Source organism: Chelonia mydas, chromosome 6 (assembly GCF_015237465.2).
Source record: "Chelonia mydas isolate rCheMyd1 chromosome 6, rCheMyd1.pri.v2, whole genome shotgun sequence".
In the NCBI taxonomy this organism is placed as follows: domain Eukaryota; kingdom Metazoa; phylum Chordata; order Testudines; family Cheloniidae; genus Chelonia; species Chelonia mydas.
The window spans coordinates 11,460,057-11,485,630 of NC_051246.2; the positions used below are offsets into that span (position 1 = coordinate 11,460,057).

Below are 25,574 nucleotides of genomic sequence, written 5' to 3' on the forward strand. Positions count from 1 at the left end.
TGACTTATTTCAGAGGCATTCTAACCAGTATTATTACTTCCTTTGTTTTACAGAGGTTCCCACTATATAGCCCCTCTCCCACTTCTCTGCCCATTCCCCAGCACACAGACCAGAATTGCTTTTATCCTTCTGGCATTACCTCATGTGCTCGTAACCACTTGATTATTGATTTAGGAACCCAGACACAAAATGGGGAGCTCCCATCTCTTACCTTATTGCCATATCTTTCAATGATGAAAGGTTTGCTCCAAATCCACAGCCCCTCTGTCGTTTTTGCGGTTCCAGCTCTCCATGTAAAACCCTGCAGCACATCATCGTCCCTTCCCATCCATGAGTCACCTTGTGTGTTCTGTGTCGAAAAATATCAGTGTCTCATGGACATTACATCAGCCATGTGCACATGTAGATATTACTAACCTCACAGGTTAATATCTAGAGTAGGTATTAATATTGTAATAAACCTGCTGGCTCATTGCTGGGTGCCTCCCATTCACACCAGCTGAGCTGGAGGGAGAAGACACAGCCAATGGAGAGCACTGTATTACCCAGTCCAGCATCCAGCCAGTAGAGGGATTGATAACCCCCAGAGAACTCATAAAGGTAGTAATTTCCTGTGATGAATGTGAGAGTGCTCAGTAATGAATATGGATCTGTATCCCCAGCATGTGGACTGGATTTCTGACACCTAAAGTTCAGCACCCACAGGGACACTCCTCGAAGAACCTTTTTCTCGAATGTTTTGCTCCAACTGTTAAATAAAAACACTCAGTTTAGGAGTCTGTTGGTCACTATATCACTAGTCACCGGTTCCCAAAGAGGAAACACACGTGTCTGGAACCCAGTTGGAGCTGCAGGGTGGTTAGCAGTTGGTAAAGGGGGTAGTGTGCCCAGCTCCTGGTCTGAGAGTGGAGGAATCAGGAGATTCCACTCTCAGACAGGTGTCAGGAAGAGGCCTGTCAGCTGAGGTGGGTGCTGTCAGAGAGATCAGAAAGGGAGAGACGTGCATCGAACCCTGCAAGTGTGAGACATCTTGAGGTCAGAAGGGATCGAGTTTGTCAGAGAGCCCCAGCTCATGCACAGCTAGAGGATGGTGTGGACGGAACCCCAACAAGGCATAGTTACTGTTATACTCCTGCATGGGGCTGTCCCTATGGGCTAGTGTAGGAAATGCTGGGTTGATCTTTTCTGTATTTGTTACAGTCCCTGGCAGCCCTTGTAAAGATCCTCTGTTCCTTGCACTCTGCGAGGGTTTATGGGAACCCACAAGGGCTGGAGCCTATAGAGCCCGTGCTGGGAGCACCTACAGCACTTGCCTCCCAGCTTGTGGTAACAGAGCCTCTAACAGACCCCTAGAGAGACTGATGCACCTCAGCCCTCACACCACCCACCTCAACTGGGTTGGTTACAGGATCTGAGGTCTAGACTCTGATACCCTTATCTTAGTACCTTAATCCATGTGGAGTAAGATGCTAGTTGGCATAAGAAAGAGCATCAGAATCTGGCCCTAAAATCTTCACCAGGAAAAGTCAGGGGTGTTTAGACCTCTGGCACGATGTTAATTGTCCTTCCCCTCACACCATATCTGCCTTTCCCTGTGGTAATGTAGGCCAAACTGCTTCTGAAACTAAAGAGAGTGTGTGCAAGCATCTGGGTTAAGGCTGGCAGGGGGTGGATGGGTGTGTTTACTGTAACAGTCCCTGTTGTCTGTGTTTTTGCTCACTAGGTAAGATTTTAATATTGTTTCCCACATTCCATCAGGTTTAACTTCTGCTTTGGGATAGAGAGTAAACCCCATATTTTAGACAGTGGGATTAAATTCATTTGATCATCGGATTACTAGGATAATTTACCAGCCAATGATCAGCAAAAGAAAAAAGTAATTATCATCCATAATTCTATTCCTGTGACAGTGCTAAAGGTGGGACCCCCTTCACTTAATGAGACTCTATGTTAATAAAGCCTCTACTCTGAACTGGACAAGAGACACTTATTGTATAGTATGAAGGGAGTTTATACCCCTGTCCCCAGTGGCCCTTAGCCAGGGACTCATCCCCAAAAGTAAAAGCCCCTTTAGGCCAATATAAAAACAGAATCTCCACTAGCGGTCAGACACTAGCCCTGCCTCCCTCCAGCCACTAGCAGCCAATCGGTTACACAAGGGATGAGCATGCAGTGCACGGCCTTAGCCAGAGTTAGGAGGCCTCACCAGGTTCTGGAGCCTGCGTAGCAGGTAGTTGAGCAGGAAGGATTTCCCTTTGCGCTCCTCCCCAAGAATGGAGATCACACAGACGGGGACATCCCTCAGATGTGGCTGTTCTAGGCAGAACTGTAAGGTTCCTTCATTCATCATCATCTTCCCCTTCTCCAGCTGAATTAGCTGCCTTGGCTCACCACGGTCTCCTTCATTAAAGTTCTGCTTAAACAGAGAGAGAGAAAGAGAGAGAGACCGAGTGTTAGACATCAGACATCAGTGAGGGATGAGGTGACACCGTTTGGATAAAATGGGAGGTGACCCAAACCTTTACCCCAACCTGGGTTTGGATTAAACCTCTGCCTCTTTCTCTTCCAAGGTCTGTGTGTGCCTCTACCCTGGGGCTGGAGGCAGCAGTAGTGGGTGGAACGTTGTTTTGTTTTATAACCAGTGGGGTGAAAACCTGGAGGTGCTGGAAATCTCACATTAAACCTGTTCTCATGAGACTCCCTGGCCAAGAGACCTGAAATGAACCTCCCCCAAACTGTTTGCTTTCCACTAATACAGAGTCTTGTAACTGACCCCCCCTCCCCAGCCTGCACTCCGCAGGGGGTCCCTGTGCGTACTGTGGCAAATGAGTCCCCGTTCGAGAGACAGGCACTGTGAGTGTGTCTAGCACCAGGCTGCCCAGCCCCAGCTCTCTGGTGGATTCCAGTTCAATAGTCATGTAAGAAAAGAAGGGTTCTTTACTAGCGCTGGCAGAAAGGTGACTACCCCGAGTACAAGGGCTTGAGCAGGGTCAGCACAGTTGTTCCTAGCTCAGCCCATAGGAGGCAGTACATTGCTGGGGGCACATGGGTCACTTGCCCTGTGGGTTTGTTAGAAGGAGACTGAGAGCAGCATGTGGGAGATGTTTGCATGTCCAGAGAAGGGAAGTCCCTCCTGTAAGCTCCAGAAAGGTCAGAACTAGATGTGATATAGTATCTGTCCAGTCTCATACATGAAGGTGTAACACTGGCGCTTGTTGGGGGCTGGATGTTCCAGGGCATTGCTAATGAGCTACAGAGCCAGTAGGTCGTTACTATGAATCCAGCCCAGCTCAGTGGAGATTAAAAGTTGTTCCCACCTAATGCATGTTTAGTGGCTGCTACATGGAAGGAGTTTTGGAGAGTCAGCTGCTGTTCCCAAGCCTCAACTCACCACCATCTCTGCATAAACCGGCAGATTCAGCAGAGAGGCCAAGAACTGCCTGGCCAAGGACACTGAACTGCCTGTGTGACACCTAGAGGAAGTTCCCTCCATATCAGGACTGAACCATGCTGGCAGGGCAGTTCTTGAGGGAAGCTTGCCCTGCTGCTGCCCTGTAGATAGACAGAGGACTTCACACACCAGGGCTCTCATCCATTGCCTTTCACCAGCATCAAATCCAAACACATTTTTAAAGCCAGAGTTTCCACCATAGGTAAATTATTTGTGAATATGCATTAATTAATTTACATTAAATGTCACACATGAAGCTGCACCAATATGGCAGCCATGCCTCTCCCACATAGCTGCATGACTCTTCCCCTGAGCCAGATCACCCTCTAGCAACCACTGCTTTCTCCAGTTCACTGAGTACCATGGAGCCCTCTCCTGGCCAGACGCCCAGCCAGGTCCCCGTCCCGCTCCCAGAATGACTTGCATCCCTTCCCTCTAGCTCATTATGCAGCTCCCCAGTGTGACAGATGGGAGACCTGGGAAGTGTGAGGAGTTCCAAAGAATATATTGTAATGTGCCAGACCAACTAGACTTTAGTGACTATAAGTGTTAAGTGGGTTGCCTGGGGAATTCCTGGGGAGCAATTAATGCAAATTCCAACCTCCCCCCAAGCCTTTTCAAGCTTTGCACCTGAGGAGAGGGCCATTGATTGGTGATTCCCTGGTAGAGGAGGCCGGACATCAAAGGCCCAAGCTGTATAAAGAAATAGCTGAACTGTCCCAGTTTTGTTCTGGTTCCTGATCTAAAATTTAACATGAACTTGGAACCAAGAGAGCAAACCCAGCTGTGGGGCTTGAAAGAGTGACACCTAACAGAGCTCTGTGTTGGAGTCGCGTTGACTTCTGGTAAACTTTGAGCATGCAAATAGGTTTCTTGGTTTTTGTATGTTTTATCTGTAGTGCTTTTGCCCTAAGAATGAATGCAGTTTGCTTCGTGAAAGCTGGTTGGTAACTTGTATACACTCAGAAGTTAGGAAACCCCCTTGTGCATCCATCTTGTCCAATGAATGAGGCATGGTTTCTGTGCAAAAAATAGTACATGATCATATCATTAAAGGCTGTATAATAATACATACACAATCTGAGGTTGCACAGGCAACCCTATACCTGGGCATTTCCTAACTTTTGAGTGCTTGACTTTGCAATCAAAGTAATGCTCTTGATTTATTTTGTGGGTAATTTCCTATGGTTTTGTTTCAAAGGAAAACGGTAAAAGAAATCCCCCCCACCCCAACCAGGCATCATTAGCAAGGTGTGAGCCAAGAGCCGTCATCAGGGCAGCACAGACTGCCACCACTTGGGGTACAGCACTAACTACATTAGCTGGCAGCAGTAGAAGTCTGTTATGTCAGAGCGGGGGAATGGACGCTGGATCCAGGCGTTGGGTCTACGGGTGATTGTGGGGAACCTGTCCCAGCTCTTTCCAACCTTGCAGAAGGTGCGGGAGCTCCTACCCCATGTGATGCCCCCAGGAGTCAGGGAATGGGCTGCTGGGGCCACATGTGCGGTGTCTGGGGGTGGTTGGTGAGTGCCAGGCCTTCCTTCCTTCCTTTCTCACCCTCCCTTGAGATTTGGGGAAGCTCTTGCCCATTATGGTGCCTGCAGAGGAGGGTGGGGGCCACTGTACGATGTGCTCCATCCAGGGAGGATGAGAGAAGCTCAGGTCAACTTTCTCCCCTTTGCCACTCCCCTGTATCTGCTGCAGCAGCTCCCTGGTGTTCCCAGTACAGCCTGGGCTCCTGCTCTTGTTTGGCAGAGGTAGAGCCCAGCCTCCGAATAGTCACTGACTGTGGCACAAATTCCCCGAGAAAGGCAAGTGGGGGAAAGGAAAATGGTGAATTCTAAAAGTCAGACCTGAGCAGAATTTCATGGGAGAAACAAAAGGCAAGAGGGTATTTCCCTTGCTGAATATCAGAGCCTGCTGCAAACAATGGAAGGGTGAGAGCTTGTTAAAAAAAGGTCATAAAATCCTTTATAATAGAAAGTGTTAAATGTAATTAGAGGGGTTGCTACAAGCACCCCCTTATAATGTAAAGCCTGTAATTACAATAAGCATTTTTATGCCTGCAGATGGCATCCTGCAGAAAGCCATTAGTGAGCTGGAGCCACATCCTTCTCAATATGGGTACTAGAGGAGGTGTTCCCACGCCCTAGGATATGGCCAGAAGAGGCTAGGAACAGAAGGGCAGTAGGACACTTCCCCTTGAGATGGTGAGAGGGAAGGACTGGGAAAGAGAAAGAGGCCATAGGTCACATCCCTCTTGTCATGGGCAGTCACTGAGTGAGGACAGGTCCACCAGATCCAGAAGCAATGAGGAGTAGTTAGGGAACAGCCCACAGCTCCTTCAGCAAAGACAGCTCAAGGCTGAGATTGTAAACCCCTTGGGGCAGGGGCTGTCTTTTTCTTCTGTGTCTGTACAGCACCTAGCACAATGGGGCTGTTAGGTACTACTGCATACAAATGATAATTATAAACAGCAGTGGTAAAGAATCATAGAAGGAGTTGCTTTCCCCTTATACTGAACAAAGAACCATTAAAACAAAATACAAACATAGAATCATAGAAGTTTAGGACTGGAAGGGACTTTGAGAGGTCATCTAGTCTTTCCCTTCCTCCCCAACCCACCCAGAGAGGCAGGATCAAGTAAACCTAGACCAGCGGTGGACAAACTTTTTGGCCTGAGAGCCACATTGGGGTTCCGAAACCGTATGGAGGGCCGGGTAGTGAAGGTTGTGCCTCCCCAAACAGCCTGGCCCCCACCTCCTATCCGCCCCCTCCCACTTCCCACCCCCTGACTGCCCCCCTCAGAACTCCCGACCCATCCAACCCCCCCCACTCCTTGTCCCCTGACCGCCCCTTCCCAGGATCCCCCACCCTTAACCGCCCCCTCGGGATCCCACCCCCTATCCAACCCCCCTGCTCCCTGTCCCCTGACTGCCCCGACCCCTATCCACACATCCGGCCCCTGACAGGCCCCCTGGGACTCCCATGCCTATCCAACCCCCCCTGCTCCCTGTCCCCTGATCGCCCCCCAGAACCTCCGCCCCATCCAACCGTCCCCTGCTTTCTGTCCCCTGACAGCCCCCGTGACCCCCTGCCCCTTATCCAACCCCCCCACTCCCTGCCCCCTTACCATTCCGCTTAGGGCAGCAGGAGCTCGCACTGCCAGCAGGGCGAGCTGAGGCTGCGTGGGATGGGGGATAGCAGGGGAGGGGCTGGAGGCGAGCCTCCCCGGTTGGGAGCTCAAGGGCTGGGTAGGACGGTCCCGCGGGCCGTAGTTTGCCCACCTCTGACCTAGACCATCCCTGACAGGCATTTGTCCAACTTGTTCTTAAAAACCTGCAATGATGGGGATTCCACAGTCTCCCTTGGAAGCCTGTTCCAGTATGTAATTATCCTTAGAGTTAGAAAGTTTTTCTTAACATGTAACCTAAATCTCTCTTGCAGTTGATTATGTCTTCTGCTACCTTCAGTGGATATGGAGAACAAATGATCACCATGCCCTTTATAACAGCCCTTAGCATATTCCAAGACTATGAGCTCCCACTTCTGTCTTCTTTTCTCAAGATTAAACATGCCTATTTTTAATCTTTCCTCATAGGTCAGGTTTTCTAAACCTTTTATCGTTTTTGTTGTTGTCCTCTGGACTCTTTCCAATTTGTCAACATCTTTCTTTGTGCGGTGCCCAAAACTGGACACAGAACTCCAGGTGAGGGCTCACCAGGGCTGAGCAGAGCGGGACAATTACATCCTATGTCTTACATACAACACTCCTGTTCATACACCCCAGAACGATATTAGCCTTTTTCACAACTGCATCACATTGCTGGCTCATATTCAAGTTGTGATCCAGTATAACCCCCAGATCCTTCTCAGCAGACTGAACAGACTGGTGTTGTAGATGGCCATTTTGGCCAGGGCTAGGAGGAGGTCCCATGACTTTGTGGGGCCACAGATAGGGAGTGCATAGATGAACAGGTGAGGGGAAAATTGCAACCAAAAATGTAATAATACATCCAAGAGGAGCCGGAATAGGGGCTGCAACCTGGCGCACTCCAGATAAACGTGTGCCAGGGTCTCCCTCACGTTGCAAAAGGGGCAGGTGTCTGGGAGGGGAGTGAACCACGCCAAGTACATGCCCGTGCTCACGGCTCCTTGAAGGAGTCGCCAGCTGATGTCCCTGGTGAGCCTCAGGACCATGGTGGAATATAGGCTGGCCCACTGGGGCTCTTCACCCTCCAGAGGTGGCAGGAGGTCCTGCCACTTTGTGTCGGGGTGGGACACAAGGGTGAGGACGTGAAGGGTGTGAAGCAAGAGCGTGTACAGATGTTTTCTTGGCGCGGTCTGGAGCCAAACCAGCTGCAACTCATGAAGCCGGCTCATGGGAAAGGGGCGGGATGGCCGGGAATGTCCACGGGGCAGGGGCCCGATGAAAAGGTCCGGAGGACCTGGGGTGGAAGGTCGCCGGGGCGTGCCCTCTCGCAGGACCCGGTCGAGGAAAACCCGAGCAGCGGGCGATAAAGTGGCCCTCACCTCCTGAAGTACACGCTGGGGAGTATGAGGCCTGGAGAGTCCCATGTGCCGAGCGAGCATCAGGGGATCCAGCCAGTCTCCCTGGTCATAGTCCAGGAGGTCTCCGACTCTGGTGACTTCTGCCAGGACCAACCTCTGGCACACCGAGGGGGACTCCGTCACCTGCACATGGAGCTGGTGGTTGTGTAGCAGGGGCTCCGCGAGATCTGCCCCCACGGTGGCCGCCACGGACCTGGTCTCCGAGAGCAGTTTCCAGGTCAGGAGGAGGTCCTGGTAGAGGACTGGCAGCCCAGAGAGGTCTCACGAAAGACCTCTCAGATGGAGATAAAGGAGCTGCCGGTCGTATCGGAGCCCTCAGAAGCAGCGGAGGAAGGCGCGCACCAGTACGCTTCATGCCGGACTACCTGCACCATACAGGAGCCTCTGCAGGGCCTGGAAGCGGAAGACGTGGAGCTGAGTGCGCAGGCACTTCAGGCCCTGCCCTCCCTCCTCCAGGGGCAAGTGGAGGACTGATAAAGAAAAGAACCAGAAAACAACCCTATAATCATGTAAAGCTAGGCCTCTGTCTTTTTTCTGTGCTTATCTGTCTTCTCTCTAAGGTTATGGGTAGAAGGAATGTGAACTGTGTGTAACCTGTACTCCCTGTTTTGGGGAAAGAATTCCTTATACAGATAAGCCTCCATGTTTATACCTACCCCAGAACTTCAAACAGACTGAGTTAACTGGCTTGAACTGGAAGAGATATCACACTGTATGTTGAACCAGGCTATAAAAGCCCATCTCTGTTCTTTGTTCGGGGCTTCACCATTTTCCTCTGTAAAGGAATTGGTGAGCCCTTCAGCTGTCGTACTTGCTAGCATTAAAGTGCCTCACTTTATCAAAGAGCCAAGACTCTGTGTTTTGTTTGGCTAATACAGAAGTCCAGGGAAGGCTACCCTCCTAACCCTAGACGGGAGGGAAAACCTTTTTCCCTAACAATTTGGGGGCTCGTCCGGGATCGCTGCTTCTCCGGACTGGTGGACGGTCGGGACTCTGAACCCTTCTTGCCGGCACCTGGGTTGCTTTAACCCTGAAGGCTTCCCGTCTCGCTTCCACCCACCGCTTCGGCGAAATAAGTCATCCCTAAAGGCACTAGGGTCCGGACCTATTGGTGAACACCGGCCGGTGGGAACTTGGTGAGTTCTGAATTTTTCCTTTGTGATTGTCTAGACAACAGCCGGGGGTTCCGTCTTTGGGAAAAGATGGGGGGGGTCCCTTAGAACTGTTGATCCTTCTACGCCTCTGGGCTATATGTTAAAACATTATGATAGGGATATCAAGGCCTTACAATCAGATGATAACAAAGCTTTGTATAAGTTTACATTTCTGTGTCAAGGTCCCTGGGTTGGAATGACGCAAGACAACCCGGAACCAGGAAATCACTGGCCGGGGGAGGGAACATTTGAGTTACATAACATTGTTCAATTGCGAAAAGTATTGTATGATTTGCAACCGCAACAACTTAAGTATTCTGATGTATGGATAAGGGAGGCTGAACGGCACAAAAGCGCCAGTGTAACTACTAGTTTACATGCTGAGGTAGAAAAACTTAAAGCCATGCGGCCCCCATCCTACAATCCAGAATCTAGTAATGCTGACCGGAAGCTAAAAGCTTCAAAGTCTATTTATCCCCAGCTCCCACTGAAAGAAGCGGGGGACCCTATACCATTGGAAGAATGTACCTGGCTATGGGGTGGGGTACCGCAGCCTGACCCCGATGCACCCACACCCCCGAACGGGGAGAGGAGCGGCCCCACTCTCCCGCTAGCTACCGATATCCCCACAACCGACACAGGGCTGGGGGATGATCCGGAGGCTGGCACCTCTACCAGGGGGTTGGCACGTCCTGATCCGCGACATCCCAGTGATGCGACCCCTGCAAAGACCCGGTCTCATAGTTCTCTAGGCACACCTAAGGCAAAAGTTACTGGAGCTGCAATAGCTAGTGCAGTCCAAATGCCTATGCGACAACTGCCAAGCGGTAGGGGGGGGACACAGATGGTGTATGTCCCTTTTACCAGCATGGATCTAATGAACTGGTCATCTACTTTTCCCTCATTTCGACAGTGTCTGGAAGAATTTATTAAAAAGTTGAAGGGTATTTTCACAATGTATAATTGTAATTATGATGATGTGGAGATGATTTTGAATCAAGTGCTAAGTGAGGGTGAGAAGGAAACGGTGTATAAGAAAGCTAGAGAGGCGGTGCAAGGCAGGGCGGCTTATCCGCAAGAGAAACCTGAAATGGATTGGGATGTTCCAGAGACCGTTCGAGAGTGGGATAAAATGAGAAAGCGAATCTTGGAAGCATTAGAGGATATGTCTAAGCCTGTGTATGATTGGGGAAAGGTAGATGCATGTGTTCAAAAGCATGATGAGCACCCAGGGGAATTCTTCCACCGCCTTTGTAAGGTTTTGAAAAACCACGGCGGCTTAGATCCAACCTCCCCTGTAGCAAAAACACAAGTGATCGGCCAGTATGTAAAAAACTTATTACCATTCGCTCGGAAGTATGTGTGTAGTCAACCAGCTTATGAAAACAAAACGCTGGAGGAGGTGGTGGGGTTAGCAGCCCATGCCTGGAGGAATAGGAAGGAATTAGACACTAGGAGGTCCGAAAAGCTCCTTAATCTGCAGTTGCAAGGTTTCCAAGACGGCTCTCGGGGACGAGATGCAAGCCGTAGGAGGGGAGGCTTTCGGGGACGAGGCGGAAGAGGAGGCAGCTCTACCCAGGGATGGGGACCACAAGGTCAGAACTTCCAGCCATGGCCCGGGAGGGCAGGGCCAGATGAGTGCCGGCGGTGCTGACAAAAAGGACACTGGGCTGCCCAGTGCCCAAGTTACCCCCTCCAGTCAGCTGACCCTCTTATGCAAGCCTACCAGAGGGTACAGGAAAGGGGGGGAGAAGAAGGGAGTACTGATTGAAAGCTAGCCGCCCACAATGCTTCGTCCCCCTCGCCAGGAACCCCCTCCGCTTCTTGGACAGTGCAGTTGGATGCAAACCACCCGGAACTTCCAGTTGTGGTGGGAGGAAAAACTTATTCAATGTTAATTGACACCGGGGCAGATAGAAGTACTCTGCAGGACCCCAACCTTCCTACCACTTCTGCAACCGTAAAAGCTATAAGCGTTGGTGGCACCGTGTGCGCCCTTCCTCTAACTGCGGAGCAAACGGTCCAGCTTGGCCCGTTATCAGAGGATCATAGCTTTTTAATTGCAACTTCCTGTCCTGCAAATCTATTAGGCAGAGATTTGTTATGTAAACTACGAGCAACTATAACTTGCAGCCCGGAGGGGCTATATCTCTCAGTCCCTACTTCTGTCCCTGAAGCTACGGTAATGGCATTGTTAGCTACTAATGCCACCACAATGACACCCCCTGCCCCCCTTGTCCCTGTGGAGTTATCTGATATTCCTGAAGCATTGTGGGCCTTGGCGTCCACTGAAACTGGACTTTTAAAGTCAGCAGAACTGGTTTATATCACTTACCGTACAGACATCCCTCTGCCCCGAAAAATGCAATATCCATTGCCTAAAGAGGCCATAGAGGGCATTCGGCCAGTCCTACAACAGCTTTTAACTCAAAGAATCATTAAAAAGGCTACCAGCCCTTGCAATACACCTATTCTTCCTGTTAAGAAACCCAAGCCTGGCCCCAATGGCAAACCGGTTTACTGTTTCGTGCATGACCTCCGACTGATTAATGCTATTGTGATGCCGAGAGCTCCGGTTGTTCCCAATCCAGCAACTATTTTAACTGCTATTCCCCCAGGAGCTACTTATTTTACTGTGATTGATCTGTCTTCAGCGTTTTTCAGTATCCCTGTGCACCCGGACTCACAGTTCCTATTTGCCTTTACCTTTGACGGATGTCAATACGTATGGACCCGCCTCCCTCAGGGCTACAGGGAGAGCCCTACCATCTTCAGCCAGTATTTAAAGCAAGATCTGGACTCTATTTCGTTGACTATGGGCTCTACTTTGATTCAATATGTTGATGATCTGTTACTGTGCTCTACAGCCAAGACTGCCTGTGTACAAGACACTCGAATCCTTCTTTTTGCATTGGCCGAAAAAGGTCACAAGGTGGCACTCTCCAAGCTACAGTTTGCCCAACCCGAGGTGGAATATTTAGGGCATCGTATTTCATATGCCTCTACTGCACTTACTCAGGACAGGATTGAAAGCGTTCTGAGCATTCCGAGGCCTACCACTAAAAAACAACTCCGCCAGTTACTGGGAGCAAGTGGCTATTGTAGAGCCTGGATTACGGCTTATGCGGAGTTAGTGCACCCCCTCACCAATTTGCTGCTGGATTCCGTTCCCGAACCCCTGCCATGGACGACTCTACACAACGACGCCCTCACCGCCCTCAAACAAGCATTAACTTCTGCACCAGCCCTGGGCAGACTGGATTACGCAAAGCCTTTCACCTTGTTTTGCCATGAACAATCTGGCACGGCGTCTGGTGTGCTAACTCAGCCCTTTGGGCCTGGCCAGCGACCGGTGGCTTATTTTTCGGTCCTTCTTGACCCAGTGGCTCAGGGTCTTCCGCCCTGTCTCCGCACCGTTGCGGCTGCCACTGTATTGGTTGAGAAAGCTTCGGGACTTACCTTGGGCCACCCTCTTCTAGTTCAAGTGCCTCATGCCGTTGCAGCGCTTCTTAATCGTGGATCCACGCAGCACCTCACAGCAGCCAGATTGACCAGGTACGAGTTGGCCTTGCTCGCCAATCAGGCTGTTACCCTACGCCGCTGCGAAGTCCTGAATCCTGCAACCCTTTTGCCTCTGCCAGAGGACGGGGAACCTCATAATTGCCTCCACTTGGTGGATTTGATCTCCATGCCTCGTCCTGACCTCTCCGATATTCCATTGCAGAATCCTGACCTCCAATTGTTTTGTGATGGCTCCGCCTGTCGGGACGAGTTTGGGGCCTTACGAGTTGGCTATGCAATCGTTACCCTGATGACAACGCTTGAAGCGCATGCCTTACCTACTCAAAAGTCAGCGCAAGCAGCAGAACTCGTGGCGCTTGTTAGGGCCTGTCAATTAGCTGAAAACAAAACTGTGGCCATCTATACTGACTCCAAATATGCCTTTTCAGTATGCCACTCTACTGGACAACTTTGGAAACATCGTGGGTTCCTCACCTCCAGTGGCTCTCAGATCTCCCATGTTGCTTTGATTTCGGCCTTGTTAGAGGCTATTCAACTTCCTGCAGCTGTTTCAGTGACACACTGTAAGGGCCACTCCCGCGCCTCGGACGAGGTTTCCAAGGGAAATGCTGCAGCCGATTCGGCGGCCCGTCACGCTGCCCTCTGTGGGGCTCCAGCCCCTTTTCCTTTTTTGGCACCTCTGCTACTGCAACCAGTGACACCAGCCGCCTTGCTCTCTGCCCAGCAGACGACGCCCCCGGCCGAAGTTAGCCGTTGGAAATCCATCGGATGCCACCTAAATGAGGACAACCTCTATGTCAGCCCGGACGGTCGTCCGGTTCTCCCAAGACAACTCCTCCCTCAGGTTTCCCAGGCGCTCCACCTGGCCTCGCACCTGGGAAAGGGGGGATTAGTGGCTCAAATGGAGAAGTTGTTTTTTGCTCCGGGGGTCCATGCAGCTGCGAAGACCGTCACTGCACAGTGTGAACTGTGTCAACGGTATAATCATCAAGGAGCAATCAAACCACAAGTTATGGGACATTGCAAATTGCCTGAGTACCCATTTGCTGTGGTCCAGATGGACTTCATGGACCTACCACCAGTGACAGGACTAAAACACTTGCTTGTCCTGGTTGACCTTTTTTCAGGGTGGGTTGAGGCTTTCCCCACTCGAAGGGCAGATGCAGTATCCGTAGCAAAGTGTCTCCTCAAGGATATAGTTCCCCGCTTTGGGATAATGACTCGTTTGGAAAGTGACCAAGGCCCGCATTTCACTTCCCAAATTATTCAACACTTAGCGAAGGCCCTCGGCATAAAACAGGCCTTGCATACCCCCTATCATCCACAAAGTTCAGGAAAAGTAGAAAGGGTGAATGGGCTGATAAAAACCCAATTAGCAAAGCTATGCGAGCAGACTGGATTAAAGTGGCCTGAAGTGTTACCCATAGTGTTAACCAATCTTCGTAATACACCCCATAGGAAGCATTCGTTGACACCGTTTGAAATTCTATTTGGCCGACCCTTGCCGATTCCTCTAACCAGTGTAGACGGGTTTGCCCCAGCGAAAACTTCATTAATGGCTGGGCAAGATAAGTTGGCGGGTTATTGTCGCATGTTGCAAGATGCATTGAGTGATGCGTGGGCCAGAGTAAAAGATGCCCACCTTTACCGCTTGATACTTGTGCGCACTCTCTTTTTCCAGGTGACTTAGTCTGTGTTAAAATCCATCGAAGGAAGCATTGCCTGGAACCAAGGTGGTCGGCCCCGGCCCAAGTCCTTCTGACTACTCCGACTGCAGTGAAGGTCGAGGGCATTGATAGATGGGATACGCTGCAGCCACTGTAAAAAGGTTCCTGCTCCAACATCCCCAACGACTGCCATCACGACCGCCGCTTCTACATGAACTGTGTACCGATCGGTCAGCGGAATCAGAAGCAGTTACAGAACTCTGGAGCATTAGTTATACTGTTACAAATATTGTATTAATATTATTTTTTTTCTTTGTGTTGTTAGCAGCTGGTAGCGTTTATAATGTATGCATGGCTATGGGCGTTAACCTGGACCTCTGCCCTGGGGGGTTGGGATAAAAATACGTTTCTACAATTAGCCCAAAATTTAACCAACGCATGGAATGTTAGTGATTGTTGGGTGTGTTCCCACTTCTCCTCCCATTCACTGCAAGGTTTCCCCATTTTGCCGGTTCCAGCGCTCCTCGATTCTTGGCAAAATGGTTCGGCGTGGTACGGCCAAAAGGGAAAAAGGGGAAAGGGACCCATAGATTTTAGGACTTGGATTCCGAACCATCGCCCAGACTTGCTTGTTAAGGCCCCCTTGTGCGTAGAGAAAAGATCGCTACGCTCCTGAGGTAAAACTACTCTGGGAAAATACCCAAAAACCCACTGTGAAAAAATTCTAATTTTGGGAAAAAATGCAAGCACTACTCTTTTGCTGTATCCCAATGGTACTGAGGTAGCCAACTATGCCCATGCCGGAGGCTATGTGGGGTACATTCTCAGAGAAAATACGACCCAATTTGCCGGCCTTACATTATGGAAATTGGGGGGGATAGGACCCAATCCTGATGATGCTGCATCCCTGGTGGGACAATTGCAGGATGTTTCTCAGAACTCAGGGGGCAATAAAGGCAACTATAGCATAGTATTAGGAGATCACCATTTATGGTGGGTTTGTGGTACTTGGGCAGGAAAAACCTTGCCCCCAAAATGGTTAGGAAGATGCACGGTGGCCTTCGCCTGGCCAGGAGGGATGCATCGTAGAGACTTAATAGAAATCAAAGACACAACTCGACGAACCCGTCGAGATACCAGTTATAATCCTATTGTCGAGGAAGGCAGTGCAGGCATGCGGGCCTTCCGTATTCTTTTTCCATGGATGGGGGTGGGCCAACTTGAATACGCTCTAAAGAATATGTCAGCCGAAATGGAAATATTTACTAACGCCACTTGAGATGCCATCCAAGCCTTGCAAGAAGAAATAAGCTCACTAGCCCGTTACAGTATGCAAAATAGGTTGGCTCTGGATCAGCTCTTAAGTGCGCAGGGAGGGGTGTACACATTTCTCAATGCCACATGCTGCCTTTATGTGAATCAAAGTGGACGCATAGTCATGGATACTAATATAATTGCAAACTTGTCAGCCTTCTTTCATAAGCAGGCCTATATTTCTCCCAGTGTGGGCTTTGACTTATGGGGCTGGCTCACCAGCTGGTTGCCTAACTTTGGATGGCTAAAAACCTTGTTTGTGTATGGAGTGGGATTCCTTATGATTGTGGGTCTGCTGTTCTGCTGTGTGTCCAGTTGTTGTGCCCTCTTCCACTGGGTATGTACCAAAGCCATGAGCCCAGCAAAGACACTATATATAAAAAAGGGTGGTGTTAACCAAGATGAAAAGCATATGAACATGTTAAACAATGAATAATGAGCCATGTAAGATAATTATCTTCAGGCTCAAAGGGGGGAACTGATAAAGAAAAGAACCAGAAAACAACCCTATAATCATGTAAAGCTAGGCCTCTGTCTTTTTTCTATGCTTATCTGTCTTCTCTCTAAGGTTATGGGTAGAAGGAATGGGAACTGTGTGTAACCTGTACTCCCTGTTTTGGGGAAAGAATTCCTTATACAGATAAGCCTCCATGTTTATACCTACCCCAGAACTTCAAACAGACTGAGTTAACCGGCTTGAACTGGAAGAGATATCACACCGTATGTTGAACCAGGCTATAAAAGCCCATCTCTGTTCTTTGTTCGGGGCTTCACCATTTTCCTCTGTAAAGGAATTGGTGAGCCCTTCAGCTGTCGTACTTGCTAGCATTAAAGTGCCTCACTTTATCAAAGAGCCAAGACTCTGTGTTTTGTTTGGCTAATACAGAAGTCCAGGGAAGGCTACCCTCCTAACCCTAGACGGGAGGGAAAACCTTTTTCCCTAACAGGACCCCTGCAGAGACCCAGTGCAGTCCTGGGCAGAAGAACTCCAAAATCGCCATCCGGATGTTGGAAAGCCCGGGGCTGGGACCAGGGTGTTGAACCGGTCCCAGAGCATGGACAGGACTAGCTGATTGAGCACCAGTGCCCTCCCTCGGAGGGAGAGGCACCAGACTAGTCCTGTCCATCTCCGGAGCCACTCTGTCACCCTGCCCTCTAAACCTTGCCAGTTCTCCGGATGCATGGCAGAAAGGTAAACGCCGAGATAGAGCAGTGGACCGGATGGCCTGAAGCGCGGGTGGGAGGGAGCTCGCCTGTCACCCGTCCCCGACCACCAGGCCAGAGCTCTTGACCCAGTTGATCCAGGCGGAGGAGGCTGCTGAGTAGACAGCCTGGCAAGCCTCCACCCGTGCCAAGTCGCCCGGGTCCTGGACCACGAGGAGCACATCATCGTCGTACGCCGACAGGACCAGTCGCAACCCTGGCTCTCGCAGCACCAACCCTGTCAGCCTCCAGCAGAGGAGACAGAGGAAGGGCTCGATCACCAGATCGTACAGCTGGCCCAAGAAGGGGCACCCCTGCCATACTCCCCGCCCGAAGCTGACTGGCTCAGTCAGGGTCGAGTTGAGCCTGACCAAACACTACACAGAGGTGTACAGCACCTGGAGAAAGCCCACAAACTGGGGTCTGAAGCCGAACGCTAGCAGAGTGCCCAGGAGATACCCGTGGTCCACCCAGTCGAACGCCTTCTCCTGATCCAGGGACAGAAGGGCGAATGACAGACCATCCCTACACCCAAGCTCCAAGAGATCCCGGACCAAATGCAGATTATCAAAGATGGTACGGCCCAGGACGGTGTAGGTCTCGTAGGGGTGGACCACGTCCGCCAGCACAGACCCCAGCCGCAGGGAGATGGCCTTCGCTACTGTCATAAATATAAAGGGAAGGGTAAACATCTTTAAAATCCCTCCTGGATAGAGGAAAAACCCTTTCACCTGTAAAGGGTGAAGAAGCTAGGATAAGCTCACTGGCACCTGACCAAAATGACCAATGAGGAGACAAGATACTTTCAAAGCTGGACGGGAGGGAGAAACAAAGGCTTTGTCTGTCTGTGTGATGCTTTTGACGGGAACAGAAAAGGAATGGAGTCTTAGAACTTAGTAAGTAATCTAGCTAGATATGCATTAGATTCTGTTTTGTTTAAATGGCTGAGAAAATAGCTGTGCTGAATGGAATGGATATTCCTGTTTTTGTGTCTTTTGGTAACTTAAGGTTTTGCCTAGAGGGATTCTCTATGTTTTGAATCTAATTACCCTGTAAGGTATTTACCATCCTGATTTTACAGAGGTGATTCTTTTACTTTTTCTTCTATTAAAATTCTTCTTTTAAGAACCTGATTGTTTTTCATTGTTCTTAAGATCTAAGGATTTGGGTCTGAGTTCACCTATGCAAATTGGTGAGGATTTTTATCAAGCCTTCCCCAGGAAAGGGGGTGTAGGGTTTGGGAGGATTTTGGGGGGAAAGACATTTCCAAGCGGGCTTTTTCCCTGTTATATATCTGTTAGACGCTTGGTGGTGGCAGCAATAAAGTCCAAGGGAAAAAGGAAAATAGTTTGTACCTTGGGGAAGTTTTAACCTAAGCTGGTAAAAATAAGCTTAGGAGGTTTTCATGCAGGTCCCCACATCTGTACCCTAGAGTTCAGAGTGGGGAAGGAACCTTGACAGCCACGACTTTGTAGTCTGTGCTGAGGAGCGAGATGGGACGCCAATTCTGAAGGTCGTGGGGGTCCCCCTTCTTTGGAAGCAAGGCGAGCACAGCTCACCTGTATGACAGGGGGAGGACCTCGCTCTCCAAAGACTCAGCCCAGACAGTGACAAGATCCGGGCCGAGGACGTCCCAGAACACATGATAGAACTCCACAGTCAGCCCGTCCATGCCCGGGGATTTACTGGTGGGCATGCGGCGGAGGGCTTCCGAGAACTCGGCCAGAGTGAGAGGCAGCTCTAGCCGGTCTTGCCCTGCTTCCCCTGTACTTGGACCCAGCCCTCCATGGTGTCATCAGTGGGCTGGTGAACCGGGGTCGTGCCAGCGGGCAGGGGCGGTGGCATGGGAACTCGAGGAGGTAGTGGTGGGGCAGCATGAGGGAGGGAAGATTCCCCCTGGAGCAGGCCCTCTTCCATGCCCGGCAGTACCTCCGCCACACCTTCCTCCATAGGCCCTGCCAGACTGCACGCAGCAGAGGCGGGGCTTTCCCACTCATCTGGGCAAGCTGGGGGAGGTGCCCTTAGGGCCCGAGCCGGAGCAGTGGTGGAGTGGGGCGGAGGAGACATAGACATAGGACTGGAAGGGACCTCCTGGGCCATCAAGTCCTGCAGGCAACCCTGTATAAAATCCTCTTCAGACACATAGCTAACTGTGTCTTCATACTAATTAGGGTGTTTGCCCCCATTCCTCCTATTGGGAGGCTGTTCTAGAACCTCGCCCCTCTGATGATTAGAACCCTTCTCTTTTTCAGACTAAATTTATTCATGGCCAGCTTATCTCCATTTGTTCTTGTGCCAACATTGTCCGTTAGCTTCAGTAGCTCTTCCCCCTCCCTAATGTTAACGCTGACGTATTTATAGAGAGCAATCAGATCCCCGTCAGCCTTTGTTCTGCTAGGCTAAACAAGCCAACCTCTTCCAGTCTCCTCTTGTAAGATCGGCCTGTAATGTTTCACTCCATATTCTTTATGAAAATATGCTTACGATATGAATGATATAACAGAGATGTACTTTACACAAGATGGGTCTTTATAACATTGGAAAGGTTATAATTTACTGAATATGATTTTCCAATTTGCATGCCTGTATCATTTCTGTATCTGAAGTTAGGAATATTGACTATGTATCTATATTTTGACTATGTTACTTTGTGTGATGCCCCCTGCTAAAACTTCTGGTACAACAATGAAAAGCCAGACAGGGCGCATGGCCCATCAGCGAGGACAATGGAATGGACTGTGAAAAGGCTTGGCCTTCCTGCAGATGCTCCATACTGCTACTGACTCGTGGACTCTGTGATACTACAGAGTCAGGTGGTCTTGTCACCTGATACTTGAACATTACCTGGGACTTCTGGTAACTTACCACTGGAAAGAAAGGGGCAGGGCTCAAGTCTGGGAAACAGGCTTGCGAACGTGTGCTGCTGTCATGGTCAGTACTTCGGAAAAAAACCCTTGGAGCCATAGAGAGGCTGAAGGGAACTACCTTGTATTGATACTGTAGGTTGCCCAGAGTGAATCATAGGAATCTCCTGTGCACCAGCTGGATATTGATGTGAAAGTAAGCGTCCTGTAGCTCGAGGGCTGAGAGCCAATCTCCTTTCTCCAGTGCCAGAATTATGGTTGCTACCATCTTGAAGCGCTGTGTTCTCATGAACTTGTTCAGTTTGCATAGATCCAGAATGGGCCTCCATCCACCTGTTTTCTTCAGAGTGAGAAAGTAATGTCAGTAGAACCCCAACCCTGTGCTGAACTGGTACTGGTTCCACAGCACCTAATTGCAGGAGATGGTGTATTTCCTGCTGTAACAGGTGCTCGTGAGATGGGTCCCTGAAGAGGGACGGGGGAGGGAAGTTGGTAGATGGAATGGAAAGAAGGGATGGAATAGCCCTTCTGTATAATTTCCAGAACCCACTTGTCTGTGCTGATGGTTCTCCAGACTGGGTAAAAGGGTGTAAGGCGGTCCCCAAATGGGCTGGAAATTAGAGGTGACTGGGATTGGAGATGTGGGACTCTCGTGTCCTCGACCAGCACTTCAAAACGTTTGCCTAGAAGTGGATGGCTGAGAGGTAGACGACTGTCCCTGCGTCTTGTCTGGCGCTGCTTGCGGCATTGATCATAATGCCATTTAGGCTGAGTGGCAGGACGGAATCGTTGGTTGTAGAATCTGCCTGTGACAAAGTTCCTCCTCTACCTTGGTGGGTCCTGCGCTTATTGGCGGATTTTGCTTGCCTCAGAGACCTTCACCTCTGGTGGAAGCTCCTGTGTTGGGTCAGGAGTTGGGAGGTTTGGGGGGAACCTGGGCCCACCCTCTACCCCGGGTTTCAGCCCAGGGCCCCGTGGACTGCAGCTGTCTAGAGTGCCTTCTGGAACAGCTGCACAACAGCTACAATTCCCTGGGCTACTTCCACTTGGCCTCCTCCCAACACCTTCTTTGTCCTCACCACAGGACCTTCCTCCTGATGTCTGTTAATGCTTGTACTCCTCAGTCCTCCAGCAGCACGTCCTGTCATTCCCAGCTCCTTACACGCACACCTCACTAACTGGAGTGACAGCCTTTTTAAACCAGGTGGCCTGGTTAGCCTTAATTAATTGTAGCAGCTTCCCAATTGGCTACAGGTGTCCTAATTAGCCTGCCTGCCTTAATTAGTTCTAGAAAGTTCCTGAGTGTTCTGGAATAGTCCCTGTTTTCTTACCCAGGGAAAAGGGACCTGCTTAACCTGGAACTAATGTATCTACCTTCGACCACTCTCTTGTAGCCATCTGGACTGACCCTGTCACATATCCCGCCCACGCTCTGCTCAACACCACAGGGTTGGGCAACTTGGGACGTCAGGCAGTGTACTTGCGATAAGCCGTCTGCGTTGCCGTGGTGGCATCCGGCCCGGTGTTGTATGGTGAGTTGGAAAGGTTGTAAAGAGAGAAACCATCTGGTCACCCTTGCATTCTTTTCTTTATTTCGCTGCATCCACTGGAGGGGTGCATGATTGGTCACAAGGGTAAACCGTCGTCCAAGTAGGTAATAACGAAGTGTTTCCATGGCCCATTTCTCAGCAAGGCGCTCTCTCTCAACCACAGCATACTTCTGCTCTCTCGGGAGGAGTTTCCTGCTGAGGTAGAGGATTGGGCGTTCTTCATCTCCGATCGTCTGCATTAGGACAGCTCCCAGTCCTACTTCAGATGCATCTTTTTGTAAAATGAACTCTTTGTTGAAGTCCGGGGCTATAAGCACGGGGTGACTGCAGAGGGCTGTTCATAGATCCATGAATGCGTTCTCTGCAGCGTCAGTCCACTTCACCATGTCCGGACCCTGGGCTTTTATCAGGTCTGTCAGGGGACTCGCTCTGGTAGCAAAATGGGGAATAAATCGCCGGTAGTACCCCATCACTCCCAGGAATGCCTGGACTTGCTTTTTCCGATTTGGCCAGGGCCAATTTTGGATAGCTTCCAGTTTGTTCAGTTGGGGCTTGACCATGCCCCTTCCTACAATGTAGCCAAGGTATTTAGCCTCAGCTAGCCCTATAGCACACTTGGCTGGATTGGCTGTAAGGCCAGCCCGTCTTAGCGTGTCCAGAACCGCTTCCACCTTTTCCAAGTGGGTCTCCCAGTCGGGGGTGTGGATAATTACATCATCTAGGTACGCAGCTGCATAACTGGTATGGGACCGCAGGAGTTTGTCCATAAGACACTGAAAGGTGGCAGGTGCCCCATGCAGTCCAAAAGGAAGAACAGTATCTTGAAACAGACCCTCTGGTGTAGAGAATGCCATCTTTTCTTTTGCCTCTTTGGCAAGGGGAATCTGCCAATATCCCTTTGTTAAATCAAGGGTGGTCAAAAATCGGGCATTGCCCAGGCGGTCAACTAGCTCATCAATATGGGGTATGGGGTATGTATCAAATTTGGATATCTCGTTCAACCGGGGAAAGTCATTACAAAACCTAGTGGTGCCATTGGGTTTGGGCACCAACACAATCGAGCTCGACCACTGACTGTGGGACTCTTCGATGACTCCCAGTTCCAACATCCTTTTTACCTCCGCCTTGATCTCCTTCCTTTTTGCCGCTGGGACCCGGTAGGGCCTTAAAGTTACCTTTGCCCCAGGGTCTGTGATAATGTGGTGATATGCTTCGGTGGTCTGGCCTGGTTTGCTTGAAAACACATCCTGGTATCAGTTGATCATCTCAGTTACCTCCTTATTCTGGTTTGGTGTCAGATCAGGGGATCTGCTCATGTAGGTTGTTTCCCTGGACCGGGGCCTTTTGGGCCACTACACATGCCTCTCGCTGGTACCAAGGTTTCAAGAGGTTAATGTGATAAACCTGTTCTTGTTTTCAGCGTCCTGGCTGCCGCATCTTGTAGGTTCCTTCACCCATGGGTTCAACCACCTCATAGGGCCCCTGCCATTGGGCCAGAAGCTTGCTTTCTACCGTAGGTACCAACACCATCACCCAATCCCCTGGTTGGAACTGTCGGACTTTTGCCTGGTGATAGTAATGGGTTCGCTGGGCCTCCTGTGCCTTTTCCAAATGTTCCCGTACAATAGGGGTGACCTGGGCTATCCGGTCTCGCATCTGCAGTACATGTTCAACGATATTTCTCCCCTCATTGGGTTCTTCTTCCCAGATCTCCTTGGCGATATCTAGTATGCCACGGGTGTGTCGCCCGTAAAATAACTCAAAGGGGGAAAACCCAGTTGAGGCCTGAGGTACCTCCCGGATGGCGAACATAAGGTAAGGTAGTAGGGTGTCCCAATCCTTCCCGTCCCGACTTACCACCTTCCTTATCATAGCCTTGAGGTTCGGTTAAACCTTTCTACCAGCCCATCAGTCTGCAGATGATAGACTGAAGTCCTCAGGGTATGTATATGGAACAGCGTACAGAGGTCCTTCATTAGCTTCGACATAAATGGGGTTCCTTGGTCTGTTAATATCTCCTTTGGTAGCCCCACTCGGGGAAAGATCCCAACCAGCTCTTTGGCTATCATTTTGGAGGCTGTGTTCCGCAGGGGGATGGCTTCTGGGTAGCGAGTAGCATAGTCCAAAACAACAAGTATATATTGGTGGCCCCGAGCTGTCTTCTCCAGGGGTCCCACTAGGTCCATGGCTATTCGCTCAAAGGGGAACTTTATGATGGGAAGGGGTACTAAAGGTGCCCTCAAGTGAGGATGGGGACTGTGCAGTTGACACTCTGGGCAGGAGGCACAATACCTCCGCACTTCTTCATGTACCCCGAGCCAGAAGAACCATCGTAGGACCCGTGCCATGGTCTTCTCTACCCCTAAATGCCCCCCAGAAAGATGACCATGGGCAAGGCTTAATACGGCGTTCTGGTGTTTTCAAGGTATAGGAGCTGTTGTACCTTCTGCCCCCCGTACTGGTGCAACCAGGTACAAGAGATCCTTCTTCATTATGAAGTAGGGTCCTGGTCCCTGGGTTTTTCCTTCCACGGGGACCCCATCTATTTCAGTCACCTCCTTCCTAATGATGTCGTATCTTGGATCTTCAGTCTGGTCTCATCCAAAATTTTCTCTCCCGGGGCTGGTCTGTCCAAGTTCTAGGGGGCCAGTCTCTGTTGCCTCTCCTGGTTCAGAGATATTAGGGTGGGGGTCAGGCTCGGGCGTTTCCTCCTCTGGAGCAGCCTCCTTTCCAGCTACCCTGGTCTGCCTGCCTACAAGGGCGACCCTCTGTCCCTGGGTCATGATCCGAGTCCCCAAGGCCTTAGCTGCCCTTCTTTCCCTTTTTGTCTTTCTACCCAGCCTGGGAATGGAAAACAAATCTGGGGATATTTCAGAGAAGACTGGGGGTTGACAGTCTACTGTGGATGCCTCACTAACTTCAGGGTTTCCCTCTTTTGCCAATCCTCCTACTGGGAGTAAGTCTCCAAACCCTGGGAAGTCCCTCCCTATGAGCACCGGGTATGGGAGTTTAGGGACTACACCTGCTGCTACCTCAGTAGTGTTCCCCTGGATTTCAATTTTTACTGGGATGGTGGGGTAGTAACTAACTGTCCCATGGACACATGTTATCCCCGTACATTTAGCCTGCAGCAGCTGACTGTGCTTCACGAGCTTCCTTGAGATAAGCGTGATAGCACTCCCTGAATCAACCAGTGCCGTGGTCTCTACCCCATTTAGTTTCACTGGTCTGGTGTACATATGTGGGGTTAGTGAGACCCCCACAAGGTGGATTAGGGAGCATAGATATGCCCAGTTCCCCAGGTTACACTGCATAGGCTCCTTGGCACTGGGACACTGTGCAGCTATGTGTCCCCACTCCCCACAGGCGTAACATCTATATGGGGCCCTAGGCATTCCCCGGTCTCTTGGTTTGGGCCTTCTAACATCAGGATCCTCTTTTCCCTCAGTGCTCTGACTCTTTGTGGCTTCTGGTGGGCTTTCAGCCCCTCTCTTTTTCCACTTGGGCTCTCCTGGTGGCCCAGTAACCCGAGCTCTAGGGCTTGGTGCTGCTAGTTTAACCCAGGGTGCCTCTTCCTTAACTGGACGGGTCAGCTCCCTTGCCGGCCTTCACCTCTCTACCAGTGCAACAACCTCGTCGTAGCTGGAGTGTTCGTTCTGGCTTACCCAGGCACGAAGGTCTGGCAGTAGTTCTCTCATGTATCGATCGATGACCAGAACTTCTAGTATTTCTTCTGGATTCAGTTTGCCACCACTTGCATGTGAGATGGATGAGGTCATACAATTGGGACCGCAGGGTTTTGTTTTCCTGGTACCTCCACTCATGATACCGCTGGGCCCGCACTGCGGTCGTTACCCCAGATCTGGCCAGGATCTCTGCTTTCAGCTGGGGGTTGTCTGCTGCAGCCTCTTCAGACAGATCATAGTAGGCCTTCTGGGCCTCCCCACACAGGAATGGGGCAAGGATGCCAGACCACTGATCTCGAGGCCAGGCCTCTCGTAGGGCTGTCCTCTCAAAGGCCAGGAGATAATCCTCTATGTCATCCTCCCCCGTCATTTTCTGCAGGCAGTTGCTGGCCCATATGATCCGCGTCCCATCATGGCCACGGTTCATCTCTGTAAGGGCCTTTACCTGGTTTACCAGTTCCCGCAACATAGCCCGGTCTTCAGTGGCCTGCTCCATCAACAGGCGATTGGTCTCTTGCTGCAGCCGCACTGCCTCCTGTTGGGTGGCTGCCTGGACACGGGTAGCCTCCTGCTGGGCAGCCATGGCTTGTA

General features: G+C 50.6%; 1 protein-coding gene across 1 annotated transcript in view; it reads right to left on the reverse strand.

Moving 5' to 3' along the window:
* LOC119566266 overlaps nt 1–25,574 on the reverse strand; it is a 1,129,280-nt gene that overhangs the window by 97,704 nt on the left and 1,006,002 nt on the right. The window contains exons 11-12 of the mRNA XM_043548405.1: nt 2,207–2,413; nt 212–349 (exon numbers count right to left, since the gene is read on the reverse strand). Of these exons, the coding sequence (XP_043404340.1) occupies nt 212–349; nt 2,207–2,413 (345 nt within the window). The remainder of the gene's footprint in view (nt 1–211; nt 350–2,206; nt 2,414–25,574) is intronic.